Here is a 20,630-nt window from a genome sequence, read left to right on the forward strand (position 1 = left end):
TTTCAGGGGTAAAACAGTTCAGACCTACCTGCCTATGGGAATGGGAAGGAGCAGGAAGCAGAGGTGAAGGTTTTTGAAGATAAAACGGGTGGGGAACTGAGATGTTGTTAGAGGTTACCCATGTAAACAAAGACAGCGGATCTGCAGCAGAGTACAAAAGTATGAGTTCTTCAAAGACTGAGAAAGGCCTGGGAGATAACTAGATAATGAAGAGAGAAGATGACACAGCCAGAAAAGCACAGCCTCAAAGGAACAGGGATTCTTATACTGAGAAAATAACAGAAACAGTCCAGAAGCATTAGTGGAAAAAACGAGTAACAGTGTGTAGGAAACAAAGTCAAGGCTTACAGCACCCTGTATCCAGTAATGTAGAGACTGTTCTCACCAAGTTACCACTTTTCACTCCTTATTTTACTTAACCTTGCTGAGAAATGTAGGCCTTTTGGAAATTGTTGACTGTGGGCTTTCAGGACACTATTTCCTGATTTCCTCCTTTCTCTCTGGCTGTTCTTCAGATACTTCCCTTCCTAATCTAGAAATGCTTATTATACTCCCCAGGGACCAGCCATCAGACACTTTTTCTTTTGTATTTCTCTTCGGACAGTTTCATCTTTCAAGGCTTTAGGAACACCTGATGACTTCCAAATGTCTCCTTCAGTATAGTTCAAACTTTGCTTGAGAAACTAGTACTATTCCAGCTCCTATGGCTATTTCTATATGGGCTCTTTCTTCAAGGAACTTACTGTTTAAAGGGGAAAAAAAACAGAAGATTTTAACATCATAGGGACTCAAGAGGTATGGCAATATAAAGAGAGGCAATTTGACCAAGATGAATCACAAAGGATGACTAGGAACTGACAACACAAAGGGTGGGAAGACTGGTTCAGATAAGAGGGAAATGAGTGAGTGAAGGCAGAAGAGCCTAAGAACATGGTCTTATGACAACTGGAAGCAGTTCAACAGTAAAAAGTTCAAAGAAGGACTCAAAAAATATGAAGAGGCAGGGAGAAGCCACATTATGGGAGACTTTATAAGATATGATAAGAAATTCAGATTTTAGCCAGCAGAGGAGTAATCTTACAAAGGCTAATAACTTTCTCCACATAAAAATTCATGCACATATACTCCATCTGGCAAAAAGTTTCAGAACGTTCACACACTATTCATAAACCACTAGATAAGAACACTTGCAGCAGGAGTCACTAAAGGGTTTTAAGCAGGTCAGTGACTAAGTCAAATCTGCCTTTATGATAATTCCATTTTCTAAACTGGGACCAAAGTTGGCAAAACTGGAGACAGGCAATCGAGTTAAGTGATGACTACTATTATAGACCAGGCAAAGAATGAAGAAGTAGCAGGAAAGAAGAGGAAACTGATGCAAGAAACATTTAAAAGATACTGCTACTACATACTGCTATGTAGGGGCAAATGAGTTGAAACAGCTAATACCTAGGTTTCTAAGATGGACACCTGGGTAGAAGGTAGCGCTACAAGCTGAAATGATAACGATAAACATTCATTAACATACAGTGAGTGGTTTTTGTAAATTATGTCCTTTAATCTTCACAAATTATCCTAAGAGCGAGGATTGTAAACTATTCCCACTAACATTTCTTAAACTTTTTTTAAGGACACGTAAGATATAATGAATAAAATGCAAAATTCACACTGATTCTAAAAACTGCTTCATTGGAGTACTTCAACAAAACAGCAGAATTTTGCTCATTCTGCCTTCTGAGAAGACTCAGTCAGAGGCAGTTCATCTATTCATCCATCCCTACCATGAACCAGAAGCATGTTTCCTTGTATACAAAACAGAATATATAGGTTTCTACAATGCTTTGTGGTAGAAAAGTGGACAGACTATGACTCATGTCACTTCTATGCCTAACACTTTTCATTAGTTCCCATGTCTATCAGGAGAAAACCAGGGACTTTTCAGTAGTGTCAAGGCCTTTCACTATATGGTTCTAGCTTTCTAATTCCAACTACATTTTTCACCACTTCTCTCGTCTCGTAACTCTGTATTCCAGCATAACAGTTCAGAGGATTTGTTCTGCTGTCTTCCTTGGCTCCAGGTCTTAAAAAAGTTTTTCTTCCTGCCTAGAATACTATGATCTCAACATTTATAACTAATCATCCTCAAAGATTCAGCTTAGTTATCATTTCCAGGATCACGACTGCTGCTCCCACAGTAACCTGTACCTACTCTCAGTACACCTTATAATAACTGCCTATTAATTACATGGTAAGCTCCCTGAGACACATGATCCGGTAATTTATTTATTAATAAATTAATAAATAACCCAGTGAATTTCAGAGCCTCAATGAGGAGTCTTCAATTTCTCTCCTGATACTGTCTAGATAACAGTGTCAATTAACTCTATCTTTTTCTAGTACTTAACCATAAAGGGAAACAGATGTCAGGATACCTCCCAGTTTCTTAGGTATATCAGATGCACACAAAAGAATATGCAAAGGCTCAGTCTGAAGAAGAACGTGCTATCAGAACCCATAGGAGAGAAACCTGAAAACAGAAGAGCTATCTTTATTTGGTTGAAGAGATTTGTATCTTTTACTTCAGAATGTATTTCAAGATGTTACTTAATCCATAAATGTTTTTATACACATGTAAGTATATTTGAGTTGAAAGTCGTATAGAAATATTTTCTCCCACTCCACATTGAAAACAGCATCCAAGCTATATCTCAACTTCTGATTTCTGGTTCCACAAGTAAGGAGCTAGGAAATCACTTCTCCAATCCAATAACAAGTAAAAAGCTAAAGAGACTAAAAAATCCACAACTCTTCTTGAATCCCTAAGGGAGGGAGAACATAAACTGCAAACTGTTGTCCCTAATACTGAAGAGACAAACACAGTTTTACTGAAGCAGAGATCCACAAGCAGGAATCTGTGACAGGACATGAGACTGAGCATAGGTAAGTCTAGAGTTAAAAACTCTAGGGGGGCCCAGTCACAGGGGAGCCCCCACAGTTCTTATGAGACTTACCCCAAGAAGCTCAAGCAGGTTCTCAAAGCAAGTACTGGGGATAATCCTCTCATACTTCCAGCAGGGATAGGAGAAAAGGAACCATTTTGAGACACACCAGAGCCCTCTATTCTTCTTACCAAGGCCTGTCCTCAAGCAAACTAGTTTACCAGAGCCTACCCTGATGGGATATTATCAAATGCTTCCTTTCCCCTTATATCTCACTATCCCATTACTAAAGCCCTATTTATAGCAATTCCTTTACTTGGGAAATCATGTGCAGCTATTAAGAAAAAATTACAAAGCATACTAAAAGGCAAAAAACACTATTTGCAACCACAGAGCAAGCATAAGAACTAGAAATGGCAGGGATGTTGGAATTAACACACCAGAAATTTAAACCAACTAAGGGCTAGTTAATATATAATTTACTAGTTTTAATGAATAAAGTGGACAGCACGTAGGAACAGATGAACAATGTAAACAGAGAGATGGATATCCTAAGAAAGAACTAAAACAAACAAACCTGGAGATCAAAAACACTGAAACAGAATTCAAAAATGTCTTTTATGGGCTTAATAGTAGACTGGAGACAACTTTTCTCAGTAGACTGAGAAAAGACTCTCTGAACTTGAAGATATATCAATACAATCACCAAAAACTGAAAAGCAAACAGAGCAAAGACTAACAAACACAAAACTGACTATCTAAGGACTGTGGGACAACTATAAAAAGTGTAGCATACACATACAAGGGATACCAGAAAAAGAAAAGACCATCAGAAATACTTGAAACAATGACTGAGAATGTCCCCAAATTAATATCAGACACCAAACAACAGATCCAGGAAGCTCAGAAAACACCAAGCAGGATAAATGCCCCCCCAAAAACCCTACACTTAGGCATATCATTTTCAGACTATAGATAATCAAAGGTAAAGAAAAAATTCTGAAAGAAGCCAGAGGAGGGAAACTCCTTACCTACAGAAGATCAAAAATAAGAATTACATCTGACTTCTCCTCAGAAACTATGAAAGGAGAGTGAAATGAAATATATAGAGTATTAAGGAGGAAAAAAGAAAGAAAAAAAAACCAACTTAGGGCTCCCCTGGTGGCACGGTGGTTGAGAGTCCGCCTGCCGATGCAGGGGACGTGGGTTCGTGCCCCGGTCTGGGAAGATCCCACATGCCGTGGAGCAGTTAGGCCATGTAGGCCCGTGAGCCATGGCCGCTGAGCCTGCGTGTCCGGAGCCTGTGCTCCGCAACGGGAGAGGCCACAAGAGTGAGAGGCCTGCGTAGCTCAAAAAACAAAAAACAAAAAACACCAACTTAGAATTCTGTACCCTGTGAAATTCTTCTTTAAATGTGAGGAAGAAATGAAGACTCAGACAGATAAAAATTCAGGGAATTTGTTGTCAGTAGACCAGCCTTCTTGTTACAAGAAGTTCTCTAGAGAGAAGGAAAATGATACAGGATCAGAACCTCAAATTTACATAAAGAAGGAAGAGCACTGTAAAAGAAATAAGTGGAAAGTAAAGTAAAACCTTTTATTTTTCTTTATCTTAACTGACCTATCAGGTAACAGTTTGTTCAAAATAATACCACCATGTATTTGGTTACGAATACTTATGTGTGTGTACATATATGCTCATATATCTGTATATATATGCTTATATATGTATTTATGTGTATGTATGCTATTATCCAAGTGAAATGTATGACCGCAATGATACAAAGAATAGGAGGGAGGAATTAGGGTTATTTTGTTATTACAAGGTACTCACACTCCCTGTAATGTGATATAGCATTATTTGAAAGTGGACTAAGAGTAGATGTAAATGCAAACTCTATGACATCCACTAAATAAAGTAAAAATGTAGGATAACTGATACGCTAACAAAGGAGAGAAAATGGAATCATATAATATGCTCAAGTAAAAACCACAAAAGGCAGAAAAAGAATAGAAGACAAAAATAGGAACAAAAAACAAGGGCAACAAATAGAAAATAGTAACAAACATGTTAGATATTAAACCAACTGTATCAATAATCAGTTTAAACATTAACGTTCTAAATGCACCAATTAAAAGAGATGTCAGAGTGGATCAAAAAATAAGACCCAACTATATGTTTTCTATACTTCAAATATAAAGACACATATAAATTTAAAAAGATAGAAAAAATATATGCCATGCTAACAATAATCAAAAGAAAGCAGGAGTAGCTATATTAACTTCAGCCAGAGGGCTTCCCTGGTGGCGCAGTGGTTAAGAATCCACCTGCCGATGCAGGGGACACGGGCTCGATCCCTGGTCTGGGAAGATCCCACATGCTGCGGAGCCACTAAGCCCGTGTGCCACAACTACTGAGCTTGTGCTCTAGAGCCCGCAAGCCACAACTACTGAGCCCGCGTACTGCAACTACTGAAGCCCGTGCGCCTAGAGCCTGTGCTCTGCAACAAGAGAAGCCACCACAATGAGAAGCCTGTGCACTGCAACGAAGAGCAGCCCCCACTCACCGCAACTAGAGAAAAGACCATGCACAGCAACGAAGACCCAATGCAGCCAAAAATAATATAAAATAAATAATTTCAGCCAGAGCAGATTTCAAAGCAAAGTAGTTATCAGGGTTAAAAAAGGGGCATTACATAATGCGAAATGGGTCAGTTCTCCAAGAAGATATTATAATCCTTCATGTGTATGCCCCTAACAACAGAGCATCAAATTACATGAGGCAAAAAGTGATAGAACTGCAAGGAAAAACAGATGAATCCACTACCATAGTTGGAGACTTCAATACCTCTCTATCAGGAATGGGCAGATCTAGCAGGCAGAAAATCATTAAGGACACAGATGACTCAATAGCACCATCAATCAACTGGATATAATCGACATCTCTGGACTACTTCATCCAACAACAGATTACACATTCTTCTCAAACTCACATGGAACATTCACCAAGACAGACCACATTCTGGGCCAAAAAACACACCTTAACACATTTAAAAGAACAGAAATCATACAATGTCTACATTCAGACTACAACGGAATTAAACTAGAAATCAGTAACAGAAATATAACTGGAAAATCTCAAAATATGTGGAGATTAAACAACACATTTCTAAGTAACACAAGTCAAAGAAAAAAATCACAAGAGAAACTAAAAAATATTTTGAAATAAACACAACTCATCAAAATTTGTGAGATGCAGTGAAAGCAGTGCTTTACAGGGAACTCATAACATTAAATGCATTTATTAGGAAAGAAGATCTTAAAAAAAAAATCAATCATCTAAGCTCCCACCTTAGTAAACTAGAATAAAGAACAAATTAAATCCAAAGTAAGCAGAAGAAATAATAAAAGTTAGAGCAGAAATCAATGAAATTGAAAAAAGGAAATCCACAGAGAAAAACCAAAATCTGGTTCTTTGAAAAGATCAATAATAAAACTGGTAATCCTCTAACCAGGCTAATTAAGGAAAAGAGAAGGCACACAAATTATTAATATCAGAAATGAAAGAGGGCACATTGCTACAAATCACATGGACATTAAAAAAACAATAAAGGAGTACTATGAACAATTCTATGCCCACGAAATTGATAACCTAGATGCAATGGACCAATTCCTTGAAAGACACAGTCTGTCAAAACTCACAAGAAACAGACAACCTGAGTAGGCCTATATCTATTAAAGATATTAAATCAATTAAAAAATAACCTTCCAGGGTTTCCCTGGTGGCGCAGTGGTTGAGAGTCTGCCTGCCGATGCAGGGGACGCGGGTTCATGTCACGGTCCGGGAAGATCCCACATGCCGCGGAGTGGCTGGGCCCGTGAGCCATGCCCGCTGAGCCTGTGCGTCCGGAGCCTGTGCTCCACAACGGGAGAGGCCACAACAGTGAGAGGCCCGCGTAAAGCAAAAAAAATAAAAAAATTAAAAAAATAACCTTCCAAAACAGAAAGCACCACTACCAGAAGGGTTTAACAAAAATTTAAGGAAGAAACTATACCAATTCTCTACAATCTCTTTCAGAGGACACAAGTTATATCACCATAGTCTACTCTGATAAAAGGCTTACTTCTCCCATGATATAATGCATGTACAGTACTGAGCACTATGGCTTGTCGTATGGTAAGTGCTCAAGAAGATGTTATTACCCAAGTTCTGTAGGCTATGTACATACATCAGTTTATTTATATTTAACTGATCCTAGAATATTCTTCCTACATTTCTACAAGGGAATTGAAAAGGTAGAAATAAACATTTTACATAAATGTAGTCATTTCACTCTTTCACATAATAAATACTTACTACCTCTTGTATGCCCGGCACTCTCATTAGGCTTCCAGGCTACTGACAGTATTAAATGAGCCAGACAACAAAAAAATCAATAGGAAACCAGTCAGATGACATTAAATCCCATGAAGATAAATACAGCACAGAAAGGGGCACAGGGAAGACAGAGCATGACCATTCTTTGAAGAAAGTTGGTCAAGGAAGGCCTCTCTGATAAGGTATCATTTAAGAGCTCTAAAGCAAGTAAGAAAGGAGGCCATGTGGATATCACAGAGAAGGGTCACAGAAAACAGGCACAAATCTTAAGAACACCAAAACATTAAGGGCAAGAGCATAAAGCCAGTGTAGACAAAAATGGTCAAGAGAAAATGGAAAGGTCACAGAAGTGAAAGGAAGTTCATACAGGGCCTTGTAGATCCTTTGATTTTACTCTGAGAGAGACGGGAAGCCTTTGAAAGGTTTTGAGTATAAGCAACATGGTTTACTTCGATCTTAAAAAAGATCACTCTGGCTGCTACACAGAAAATACCTTGGTAAGGGGTAAGTATGGAAGCAGCAAGACTACTGGGAAACAACTTCATTCTTTTGGCAAATGATGGCTTTAATCAGAGTGGTTGAGGTGGAAATGGTGTTTAAAAAAAAAAAGTTGTTGAAGTATCAATTAATTTTAAAGGTGGAGTCAATAGGATTTGCTGATGTGAGTAAGACAAAGAGAAAACAAGGATGCTTCCAAAACAAAACTTTGGATGAACTGGAAGAAAAAAAGAGTTGCCACTGATTAAAATGGCAAAAAGATTACAAGAGAAGCAGATTTGAGAGGATGAAAATCAAGAGCTCTATTTTGTTTTGGACTTAAGTGTGAGAATCAGGCATCCAATTATTAGATATATATGTCTACAGTTCAGAAGGTAAGTCGGAGTTGGAGATGAAAATATGCAAGTTGTCATAGTATATATGTTAAAGTTCTTACCTAGAGAGAACAGACAATGATGGCCTGAGAACTAGGTCCTTGGTCATTATCCAACATTTAGAAAAAATAGGCTTTCCAAACACTGAACCATAAATCACTTGATACATTTACCCTTGGTTCCACTTACTGTATTAGTTATAGACCTGAAAACATAGCCTAAGTGTTAGAGATAGGGTTGGGGAGTAACTACCAAAGATAAGAAATCTGAAGTTACTAGAAACTGCTTTGAAATCATTAAGAAAATTAAAGAGTCTAAATTAATATGTGCAAAAAGACTACTACATGGTATATATAAATTTAAACAAAATTCAAGTATATAATACATATATAATTGAATAAAAAGATCTGGGTTATTGTGTTAGTTCTATTTCTAGGCTAAACTATAAATTAGCATGCAGCTGTTAAAAACTTTTACTATGTTTTTCTGCACTCTAGGAAATGGGTGACACTAGGAATTCCTAAAAACAGGCATATTCTTTAATTTTATATAAATTACTATTTTAAATGTACTCAAGGTGTTCCCTAGTTAAAGGATGTCAAATGCAAATGCATCTCAAAGTGCTAAAAAAAAATCATGCTTTAATAAATTTAAGATGTTGCCATTAATAAAACACACTAGCTAATTCTTAGGTAAAAACAAGATTCCTTCATCACCTATTTTGTAAATCAAGACCCACAAGATTAAGGTAGAACAAATCTTACTAAACTACTGCCTGGTTACAATTTCTACAGGTATAGGAATTTGAGAAACTGTATCAACCTCACATTCTTGCCATCCTTGGTTTTTACTACAAAATGCAAGCCTCCATCTTTCCTTTTCCATTCTTTACTCTTGATTCATCCATCTAACCTCCTCCACCAAGATGTCTAGAAATACATTTATGATATAGGCTGTCACCTATCTTCAACTGCTTTATATAATAGTTCCTCAATCTCCTAGCTTTCACTAAAACCTGATTTACCCCCGAAGGCTTTTCTTACGTTGCAATCCTTTTAGGTGAGGGTTCCATAGACAACTTAAACCCCTAAGTGCACCATTTTTATTCTAATTGCTTATATTAAAAATAATGCCCATCCCCCCAAACAAAACAAAGCACAGCACAAACACAACTTATTCTTTGAAACTCATGTTATCTACCTGAAATCCTTCTTCTTTCCCTCTCTGGCCTGGTAAATTATACCCATATACTAAAGGCTCTATTTTTCCCGAGTTATATTGCTGGCATTGTGACTTCAATGTCTGTGTGCATGATCTATCCCAACACTCTAGCCCCCAAAATATTTGACTTTCTTAACTTGAGGGTCCCTCATCTCCTCTCAATTTCAGCCAATCACCACCTTAGGCTCTGATCATTATCATCTATCTTTGTAAGAGTTTCACTTATACTGAACTATCTCTTTGACCCATCAGGCTTTTTGTAACCAACCCAACATCTTCACCTGGCATCACAACCTTTCCAACAGTGGCCATCGCCAATGACATATAAGTTCAACTACTCCAATGTTAACACTCTAGACATATGCCACTTCCCATATGCTCTAATAGCCAACCCTGAAATACCATGCATCTTCGTCTAGCTATTAAAGAAAAGTCTTTAAACTGCAAGTATGCAGTAAGCTAACCTTAGCTGGCCACTCAGTAGCATGAGACTCTCAATAATATCTGGTCCACTTCTTCACCCATTTCCCCCAGTAACTTTCCAAGTTTTCAGTCTTCTCAAATCCCCTAACCAAACTCCGTGTTCCATGAGAACTACTTGAAAATATTTCTTAAAAAGTTACATAGTCAGGACTTCCCTGGTTGTGCAGTGGTTAAGAATCCTCCTGCTAATGCAGGGGACATGGGTTCAAGCCCTGGTCCAGGAAGATCCCACATGCTGTGAACAACTAAGCCCGTGTGCCACAACTACTGAGCCTGCCCTCTAGAGCCCACAAGCCACAACTACTGAGCCCGCATGCCACAACTACTGAAGCCCACGTGCCTAGAGCCCGTACTGTGCAACAAGAGAAGCTACCGCAATGCAAAGCCCGCGCACCGCAACGAAGAGTAGCCCCTGATCGCCGCAACTAGAGAAAGCCCACAGGCAGCAAACAAAGACCCAACACAGCCATAAATAGATAAACAGATAAATTTATTACAAAAAAAAGTTACAGGGTCACAAAACTACCAAGAAATATCACCTTACTCCCATTAGGATGGCTACTATGAAAAAAACAGATAATTACAAATGCTGATGAGAATGTGGAGAAATTATAACCTTTGTGCATTATTAGGTCAGAATGCTAATTTGGTGCAGCCACTGTAGAAAACAGTACAGAGGTTCCTCAGAAAATTAAAAATAGGACTACCATATGATCCAGCAATCCCACTTCTGGGTATATACCCAAAGAAATAAAAGCAGGGTCTCAAAGAGCTATTTGTACATTGCAGCATTATTCACAATAGCTAAAACATAAGCAACCTGTGTCCATCAACAGATGAACGGATAAACAAAATACGGTACATACATACAACAGATTATTCAGCCTTAAAAAGGAAGAAAATTCTGACATATGCTACAACAGGGATGAACCCTGACATCATGCTACATAAGTAAAATAAGCCAATCACAAAAAGACAAATACTGTGGGCGCTCACAGTAAATGAGGTAGAGTCGTTAAAATCATAAAGACAGAAAGTAGAATGGTGGTTGCCAGGGGCTAGGGAGAAGGGTGAATGGGGAGTGATTGTTTAACAGGTACATTTTCAGTTCTGCAAGATGAAAAGAGTTATGCAGATGATGGTGGCAATGACTGCACGACAATATGGATGTACTTAATACCACTAAATTGTATACTTAAAAACAGTAAAGATGGTAAATTTTGTTATGTGCATTTTACCACAAAAAAATTTTTTTAACGGTTACATGGACACATAAATTTGAGAAATACATTTTATAGTCCCTTCTTGGAGATGCACAATGTACATCAGCATTTTAAAGGATTTCCACTATTTTCAGTAGAGAAATCTGCTGTTTAAGTCTGCATGTCCCAAGCTTAATCCACAACCACTTTTTCAAGAAGCACACAGTGGTGTAGCTACCTAATTTACTAAGAAAATTGACAGTTCAGACACAAATGACTTTGACTTCCCCATTCTTACCTACCAATACATTTAACATCACATATCCATTTTTACCTCCTTCTTCTAGTTTCATAAGATCTGGGTCTTTGCTCTTATTCAAGAGAAATCCCTACACCTATATTCTTCATTCCAACCCTTACTATCTTAAAAACCTTGCTTCAACAATTATCACTTCTCATATTATCTTAAACTTCTTATATTCTCACAACTAATCACTGAAGTCTTACCTACTTTACCTTCTATTTTTCTTTCATCCAGAAAACTTTATCTTGAATTCCTAATATACCACTGCCCTTATTTAGGCCCTCATTGACTGAAGCCCTGGTCAACGTACCACCACATGATTTCTCCTCAATCCTGCCTCCCTGTTGGCAAAGTTATTAAAAATATACACCTAACAAGGTTACTACCCCTACTGCAAGTTCTTTACTGACTCCCAAATACCTATGAGAGACAGGCCAAGGTCCTTTACATAGTATGCAAGCACCTAGTCCTTTCTTTCAAGTCTCACCTCCTTCAATTTCCTACATTTCAGTCAGTCTATGATCTAAAAATCCTCAACTGCCTACTGTTCCCTACATTCACTATGCTGCTTTGTAACTCTGCTCCTGCTTCTGCCTAGAACGTGCTACCTAACTCCCAGTCACACTTCAAGACTTAACTTAGCCTTCCCTGATCACCCCTATTTCCCTGCCATCTGGATTAGGTCCCTATTGCATCAGGGTACTTGAGTACCCTGGTACTTCTTTATGTTCATGTTCCATCCTGGGTATCCTTCTACCACAATGATTGAAATGATTTGCTTCTGGGTCTTTCACACTGACTAGACTAAATTTATGTAGGTTAATTTAGCTTAACTAATCTTATGCATCTCTGTATCCACAAAACAGCACCCAATATCTTATACACAGCAGGCACTTAATAAATGATTGTTAAGCTGAACTCCTCCCCATCTATTTCCCCAAAACTGCTAGGTGAGCAAAAATATGTAAGAATCCAGGGGCATGCAATTATCTATCCAGAAGTAGAAATCTAGTAGCATGTTACCAAGATTTAGAGGTATTTATTTGGTAGGGAAAATATTAGACATGCGTATTCCTATCTTCCAATTTACTTTTTAAAGCATTATACTCTCTTTAACTGGAAATTATTTTCAAATAATGTGATACCATTTAAAGCAATCTAGAGCAACTTAAAAGACACCACAGCCTCAACCAAGTTATACTTACATTCGGCTAGCTTCAATGTCGTCAGACTGAGGTTCTCCTGATGATCTGTAAAATGCAATTCAGTAAAGTTAAGCAAAATATTCCATATTTCAAAAAGGGGCAAACATTTTATTTTGGAAGACAAATTTGACAACAAGATTTAATGGTTAACAGTTTTAAAAGTTCAACATGTGAAAAAGTGATCAAATCAGATTGCCATACAACACATTTATTGTAAGGGCTAGACTAATAAAAACTCAGTTCTTTTTTTTTTTTTTAAGGAAAGGAAACTGTAAACACTATATTTAGATACCAACATACAAACCAGTGTAATAAATCATAATTACTCACAAAGTCAAATATTTATAATAAAAACCCACAACTATGAAACCTTCTACAGCCAAGTACTGGTTACCCACAATATCAAAAGTATTCACTGGTATTAACAGTCCCAAACTTTAGATGAGGGATCAGCAAACTACTGCCTGGGATGACAAACTAAGGCCTGGGTTGGCCGCCTATCTTTGTAAAGTTGTACTGGCACAGAATCATGCTCATTTATTTACGGCTGCTTTTACATTACAAAAGCAGAGCTGAGAAACTCTGTCAGAGACATGTGGCTCACAAAGCCTAAAATATTTATTACCTAGCCCTTTAAGAAAAAGTTTGCCAACCTCTGCTGTAGATAATTCAAATTTCAATCTAATACCCTTCTGAATTTTGAGACACTTAAGTCTGTTTTACCATTCTAACCATGATTACCTTATTTCAACAATGAAAGCAGCTTTCCCTGAAAATACACGGGCAGGATGTACTACCTGTCAAAATTGTACCATCCTAGGGTATTAAAATTTTGCTGTGGATAACTGTGAATTGACTTCAGTTATAAATAGTTGCCAGTTTTCTTTCTTTTTTTTTTAATATACTGCTGCTATTTTAAGTAGAAATACTGAAAATTCTAAGACACTAAGAAGCCTTTTATTTTCATTTTGGGGCATGAACCAATTTTGCCTACCCCATCATGCTGTTAAAAATAAATTCCTGTTACTCTATTCACTTTTACAACCAGCATCAGTAAATATATATTGTATTAAGGTGAATCAACATAATACTGATTTCTAACACTTCTAATTCACAAAACAGGTAAAATATTTTTTAGAGGTCAAAAGCTAAATTTTCAAACTGACATTACAAGGACTTGATTTGTAAATTTATAACTGACTTGAGACTTCAAATTCTAAACAACTTTTAACAAGAGAATCTTAAAATCAGAGCCACCAGAAAAGAAAAGAATCTGTTTTCCATATTTCTTAGATTTTAAAAAACTCACTTCTTTATCAGACTTTCAAAATTACCCCTCACTGCAGTGGTCCAAGGACAAGAATGCAAAAAATAAAAATAAAAAATAAAAAAAAAATCCAGCAGCTCAAATATTTATTTTAGATCTTCTTTGCAGTATATTTACATTTTCAATTTTGCACAAAATGATATTAGAACTAAAAACTGGGGCATGCTGGAGGTGGCAGTGACTTGGCAGTGACACAAATGCAAAAATTTCACTCCACCCTCTCCCCCAGGGAGCAAGCAAATCACCTTTGTGACACACCTGGTCTCCACCAGCCTTGTGGGTAAGTACCCCAAGATTGCTTCCAAACTTGTATCTCTCAGACAGAAGAGCTAAAAAGTGATGATAACCCCATGTACCAGCTGACTCATTTTTGAAAGTGCGACCCTCCAGCATCAGATGTCATACTGTAAGGAGGCAGAGCAGGCTTGCAAAACAAAAAATAAACCTGCTGGCACTAAGGGAAGAGAGGCAGATTAGAAGCTTTCATACATGTAGGCGGCAAAACTTTCAAAATTAACAGGGAAAGAGAGAGAGGGGAAAAACTGAGGACACAATGACAGGGAAATTAAACTACTACTGCAAAAAGGTAAGATACAAGCAAGAGGAAAAACAAATCCAAGTCTCAGAAGCACAATTTTTAACTGCTGCAAAGTTTTGAGATTCTGAAATGGGATAGAGGTTAAATACATCAAATGGTAACTACATTCTATTTTCCAAAGTCTATTCTCTAAACAAGAGGATATGTAAACATTAGCACCAAAATGTCATGAAATTACTGTAAATAAACTAGATCACTTAACATTAACATATATTAACGTGAGCTACCAAAAACCACTTTAAGTCAAACCAAGTAATTTAAACCAATTCAGTCAACAAGAAGAACAAAAGAATAAGGACTGAAGATTATTACCTTAAAACGATCTATCCTAGGTCTCTTAAACAGAGTTAGCATAATTGTTTTTTACTCAAAACAAAAATTGTTTTTTAATCAGAGAAAGGTGAATATACACTGAACAAATAGAAGCACCTTTTACCTTACAGTGAGCAATAACAGTACCTGCCTGAATAAATTTCTAGTCATTCTGCTTATTGTATTCTGTTTTATTCTAAATATTCTAAATAATTAGAATATTATTTATTCTAAATATTTTACTAATTTTCTAAATAATTTACTAAAGAATATCCTAAAATTAGGATCCAAACTCTCAAAATTATAAAATACCTAAGATCTAACAATAGTTTCCAAGCTTCAATTTAGCCCCTGAAGAGTCTCTTTATTCTTTACTCTCAAGTTCTTGGAAGTAAGGATCTGGTACATATTTTAATTTTACCAAATTGAGGACATATAACCAAAGGAGAAAAAAACCCAAAAAGTATTGACTTAGGTTAACCTAAAGTTCATCAGAATAACAAATCAGAAAAGAGATTTCTATGAGGTCCAGCTTCTCTAGCCTGCAAGCCAAGCCCTTCTACTGTAACTCTCTAGGAGACAAGTATACTAGATTTATTAAAACTCTCACCACGTAAAAAGCACACTTTAAAAGGCATATTAAGACTTTTTTCATAGTTTTTTTTAATGTTCATAATAAAATGTTTATTTAAAAACTAGAAACTTTTTAGAAATACTTTCCTGTTTATTCATACAGATAGGTCTGGGGAAAGGGCACAAAATATTTTAGGAAGGAGATTAAATGGAGAAACAGGTCAACTCTTAGGTCCACTATTCTTAGCAGGCAGTATTCCTGCCAACTGTACATTTTCTTCATTTTTTTTACAGCACGTATTTTACAATGACAGCCTTTTAAAGGCTGTAAAATAACATTCAAAATTACCTTTTACAAGCTGTGGCCATTCGGTGACATCAGGGTGATCACAGCTTTGAGTCACTGATTAAAAACAGGTTGTCACACCAGTCTAGCTGCTAACTTGATCTGAGCGTAGGTTTAATAACTCTAATAAATTAAACAAATCTTTAGTTAGAACACTTTAATATATAAACCCAATTCATTGTTCAAAAATAATCTTCAAAGGTTCAAATTAGGTGCCAATGCAACAACCATCAGAAGAGTAATTATAGAAATGCTTTTAAGGACTATTTTCCAGCATTTTTTTTTCCTTAATGATTTCTTCACTTGAGAAAATATAATAATCTCCTGTACTTTTATGAAATGTTACAGTTTACAAAGCACTTTGGTCAATGGCATCTTAAATCTAAAGATAATTTGGGCTCTACCTATTCAGAGCAGATACTATAGAAAGAATTTAAAAGAAGAAAAAGAAAAAACCAAGCAGCCTTAGAGTGATTAATTGACTTGCCCAAGATTTTAGTATTAGCGTTGAAGCCAGGACTAGGATTAAAAACCCAGATATACTGACTGCCTATCCAGAGTTAGTATTCTGTGATTTTATTTAGTTTTGCTATAGAGTCTCATGATTTAAATATATGAACAAAGATTTAAAATATGGATTGACACCCCACCATTACAATAATTTAAATGGGACTAATAGTAGTACAGTTTTCCAGGTAGTCAAATGCTTAATGGAACAGTTATACACCCACACCCACACAGATACACACACTCACACACACACACACACACACACACACCCAGTCTATTCCTACTTATTCCATATTAAAATAGGATAATCTAACATTAGCCAAAACTCCTTGGGTATTTCATGAAAACATGTTCTCCACATCAGCCATAAACCCACTAATATTCAATTTCATGAGAGAGAATGGCAAAATATGAAAACATTTCCTCCTCCTTCAACCTAGTATCTTTTGATCCTCTGACTTGGCCTTAGCTGAATTTTCCTGATTCCTGATTATCATGGTTCACATTTATCAGGCATCCTAATCACACTGTAGTTTCAGGCAAAGATACACATCCAAAATATCCCAGAATCAAGAACTCATGTCCTGCAACTAGTTTTTCCCCTGATGATTTCCCTACCAAACTATATATCCCGGCCAAATCTGAAAAGTGAACTGAGGAAAGATGAGAAAATTAGGAAAGAAAAAAAAAGATCCTTGATAGTTAACACCTTCCAAGTGACAACAGACAACCACAGAAGGTGGTTTACTGCACGGATCCAGAGCCCTATATAAAATAGCAAGTTATCTGAGAACCCTAAGAGAAGGGATGAAACATCAATGCTTGAGCCCATACCTCTGCAGCCTATGAACTTGGGCTTCAAATTCAGATAAGGGTGAGAGTTTGCCTAAGAATACATTAACTTCAGGGGACTCCAATACAGGCATACTTCATTTTATTGTGCTTCACGGATATTGTGTTTTTTACAAACTGAAGGTTTGTAGCAGCCCTGCATCAAGCATGTCTATTGGTGCCATCTTTCCAACTGCATTTGCTCTCTTCATGTCTCTGTGTCACATTTCGGTAATTCCTGCAATATTTCAAACTTTTTCATCATTATTATATTTGTTATGGTGATCTGTGATCAGTAACTTTTGATGTTACTACAACAACTCGCTGAAGGCTCAGATGATGGTTAGCATATTTTAGCAATAAAGTATTTTGTAATTAAGGTATGTACATTACTTTTTTAGACATAATGCTATGGCACACTTAATAGACTGTAGTATAGTGTAGACATAATTTTTATATGCACTGAAAAGCCAAAAAATTCACCTGATTACCTTTATCTGCCTTATTGCGGTGGTCTAGGACTAAACCTGAAATACCTGAGGTATGCCTATAACTAGGATTTTTAATATATATATTAAATAAATATATTAATATATATTTTATATATATATATATAAATATATATTCAAATTCCCCAGATTTTCCTATCATAGTTGCATGTTTTCTAATAAAAACCTAGAATATTCCTGAGGTCATATGGGAAAGAGGTAAGGCGCCCCTGAAATGAACAGTGTTTCCTGTGGGGTCCTCATAAGACTAATAGTGTATGTGGATTTAAAAGCTGCAAGTCTAACTTTCCAACCTGTAAACATAAAAATGAGAAAGTCAAAATACCTTTTAACTGATTAATTAATTGAGATGAATTAATTCATTAAAGAGCTACGTGTATTGTGAAAATTACTGAGGCGAGTCCTCTCTTCTAGACCTCCGTTTTCATGAGGTCCAGTGCTCCACAGAGCAGAGGTTCCAGAGTCAGTCTGGATTCAAGTCCCTGTTTGGTCACTTACTAGATGGAAAATCTTGGGCAAGTTACTTAACCTCTCCAAGCCTAAGTATCCTGATATGCAGAACTAAGATAACAGTAGTATCTATTTCAGAGGGCTGTCATGAGGATGAACAAACATATATATTGTTCACAACAGTGTCTGGCACATAGTAAGAGCCCAACAAATGGAAGCTATTATTAACTCATAGCCTAACAGCCAAACTTACCCTCTCAACCTTCTTATGCAATTATTTTACTTCTCATAGCATACTAACCTCTTCTAAAATTCTTCAGAATCCCACCTGGATTCCTCATACAGTCTACCTGGTAGCACAGTGATTTAGCACCTAGCACATGCTTTAAAAATGGCAGACACCCAAATTTGCTGAATACATTTGTCATTATTCTAACCATGGCATTAAGATATACATGCAATTTTGAATTCCAAAAAATAAAACGGAAACATACCATATTTCGCCAAACTTCTGAGGAGCTGGTGAATTCTAAAATCAGGCTCTTACAGATTTTTAACCTAAAATATAAAACACCTCACTCAATTCTTTTTACACAGACAACTGGATGGACAACTTTCATAGAAAAAATTTTTTCTAAAATTTATTATAAAAGCAAATTCATTTGTAATACTTATGAATATCCAGAAACATATTAAGAGACAAATGCCCCTAATGCTGTTGCCAGGATGCATGGAAATGTGGTTAGGCAGGCCCTGTGGTCTGAGTGCTTTCAGCTGGCAGAACCATGATACCCATTTTCATTCAAAGAACTTACTGCTTGCCGTTTCTTTACTCTTCCCTCCCTCCAAAATGGCTGAAAATATATGAAAACTGTTTAACTACGTGCCTGTAATTCCTTCAGATACCTACAGCAATTAAGCTTTTAATTAAATTCCCTATGCTGAGGACCTGCTGTGTTAGGTACATATATGGGCATCTGCCCAACTACCTCCTGAGTAGCAGCCTTTGGCAGGTCCCTTGACCTGTAAGTCTTAGGTGTCAGGTTGTTGTAATAGAGAAAATATTTTTAAAGTATGTAGGACAATGCCGCCTGGAGCATAATAGGGCCTCAGTGTATGGTAGCAAATATTATTTCTTAAATCAAACATTTCATATATCTATCAGAACTTAACTTATCAAAAACCAAATTCTGAAGCTTAAAGCATGCATCCAAATAATCACCGTAAATTCTTAACTCATCTGTATATTATCAGAGCATTCCTCAGTTGAACAGGAACTAAAGTCTTTTAATACATTTCCTCTTATTGCATATGAAGAAACCAAGTCCCCCACCAAATAAGGAAACCCACCCAGCATCCTACAGGTTGATGGCAGAAAATGAATATATTATACTGCATATAAATATTTTTTTAAAATTAACCAAGTGTTAAGAGGACTGAGTCTCAAACTCTGTTCTATAATACAATCACCTAAGGAACCTGTAAAAAATGCAGATACTGGGCTTCCCTGGTAGCGCAGTGGTTGAGAGTCCGCCTGCCGATGCAGGGGACACAGGTTCATGCCCCGGTCCGGGAAGATCCCACATGCCGCGGAGCGGCTGGGCCCGTGAGCCATGGCTGCTGAGCCTGCACGTCCGGAGCCTGTGTTCCGCAACGGGAGAGGCCCGCGTACCGCAAAAAAAAAAAAAAACAAAAAATGCAGATACTTACTTGATCTCAACCTCCAGAGACTGTGATTCAGTATATAAAATGGGGGTGTGTGAATCTGTATTTTTAACATACATTTCAGGTGATATGCATACCCCAATTTGAGAAACTTTGCCTTAGAAGATTAGGAACACATAATCACAGAATGTACCAAATCTACGAAGATATAGGATAAGTAACAGAAACTGTAAGCACCAGAAATGTTACCTGCACTCTTGGCAAATTTAACCATTAGCACTCTTACACCAGACCTAGTGCCTTTATTTTATTTATATACACATTCCTTTCCAACAGAGGGCTCAGTCTAATAATCTAATAAGAAAGGAATCAAATAATAAGAAATGCCTATACCAATCCACCTGTCCCTGTAACGTTTTCACTTATCCTTAAAATAGCCCATCTGCCTGCTCTCTTTCTCTCTCCCTCTCTACACAGGTGCATACATATTATTATTACATCTGTCATGTCCTTTATCTCCTCTCCAACAGCCTATTTCCTTCACCTCCTTGTAACCCTAGGTCAAACTTAATTTCAGACTACCTTTTCTATCACTTTTTTATTGTGTCCACTCAGCAATCTTGTTCTCCTTTATGCCATGTTTATGGTGTCTTAAATTTATGGGAAAGCTACTTGTTGAAACTCATTAAGTTTCGTACATTTGTAAATTTCACAACAAAAGACTGTTCCAATAACTTTCTTGTGTAAATTTTCCTGTCTTTAGGCTCTCCTCATTCTAGTCCATTCTGCAGTTAGACTAAAAATTCAAAACACTGCTTTCATATAGTACTTTCAACATAATTCCCTCAACTCCATTAACTCTTTACAGTACCATTTCCTTACTCTCCTTCCTTTAACTGCCAGAAA

At 36.9% G+C, this 20,630-nt stretch overlaps 1 protein-coding gene across 5 annotated transcripts in view; it reads right to left on the minus strand.

The window, feature by feature from the left end:
- UBE3A (ubiquitin protein ligase E3A) overlaps positions 1-20,630 on the minus strand; it is a 91,582-nt gene that overhangs the window by 45,166 nt on the left and 25,786 nt on the right. Inside the window, exons 2-5 of one of the 5 annotated variants that reach the window (XM_067755760.1) lie at positions 18,554-18,617; positions 15,763-15,882; positions 14,189-14,384; positions 12,604-12,648 (exon numbers count right to left, since the gene is read on the minus strand). In XM_067755760.1, the coding sequence (XP_067611861.1) occupies positions 12,604-12,605 (2 nt within the window). In that variant the 5' untranslated portion in view covers positions 12,606-12,648; positions 14,189-14,384; positions 15,763-15,882; positions 18,554-18,617. Of the gene's footprint in view, positions 1-12,603; positions 12,649-14,175; positions 14,385-15,762; positions 15,883-18,553; positions 18,618-20,630 lie in introns of all 5 variants that reach the window. The other 4 variants (XM_067755765.1, XM_067755758.1, XM_067755771.1 and 1 more) reach the window with 4 other exon arrangements.

Source organism: Pseudorca crassidens, chromosome 1 (assembly GCF_039906515.1).
Source record: "Pseudorca crassidens isolate mPseCra1 chromosome 1, mPseCra1.hap1, whole genome shotgun sequence".
NCBI lineage: Eukaryota > Metazoa > Chordata > Mammalia > Artiodactyla > Delphinidae > Pseudorca > Pseudorca crassidens.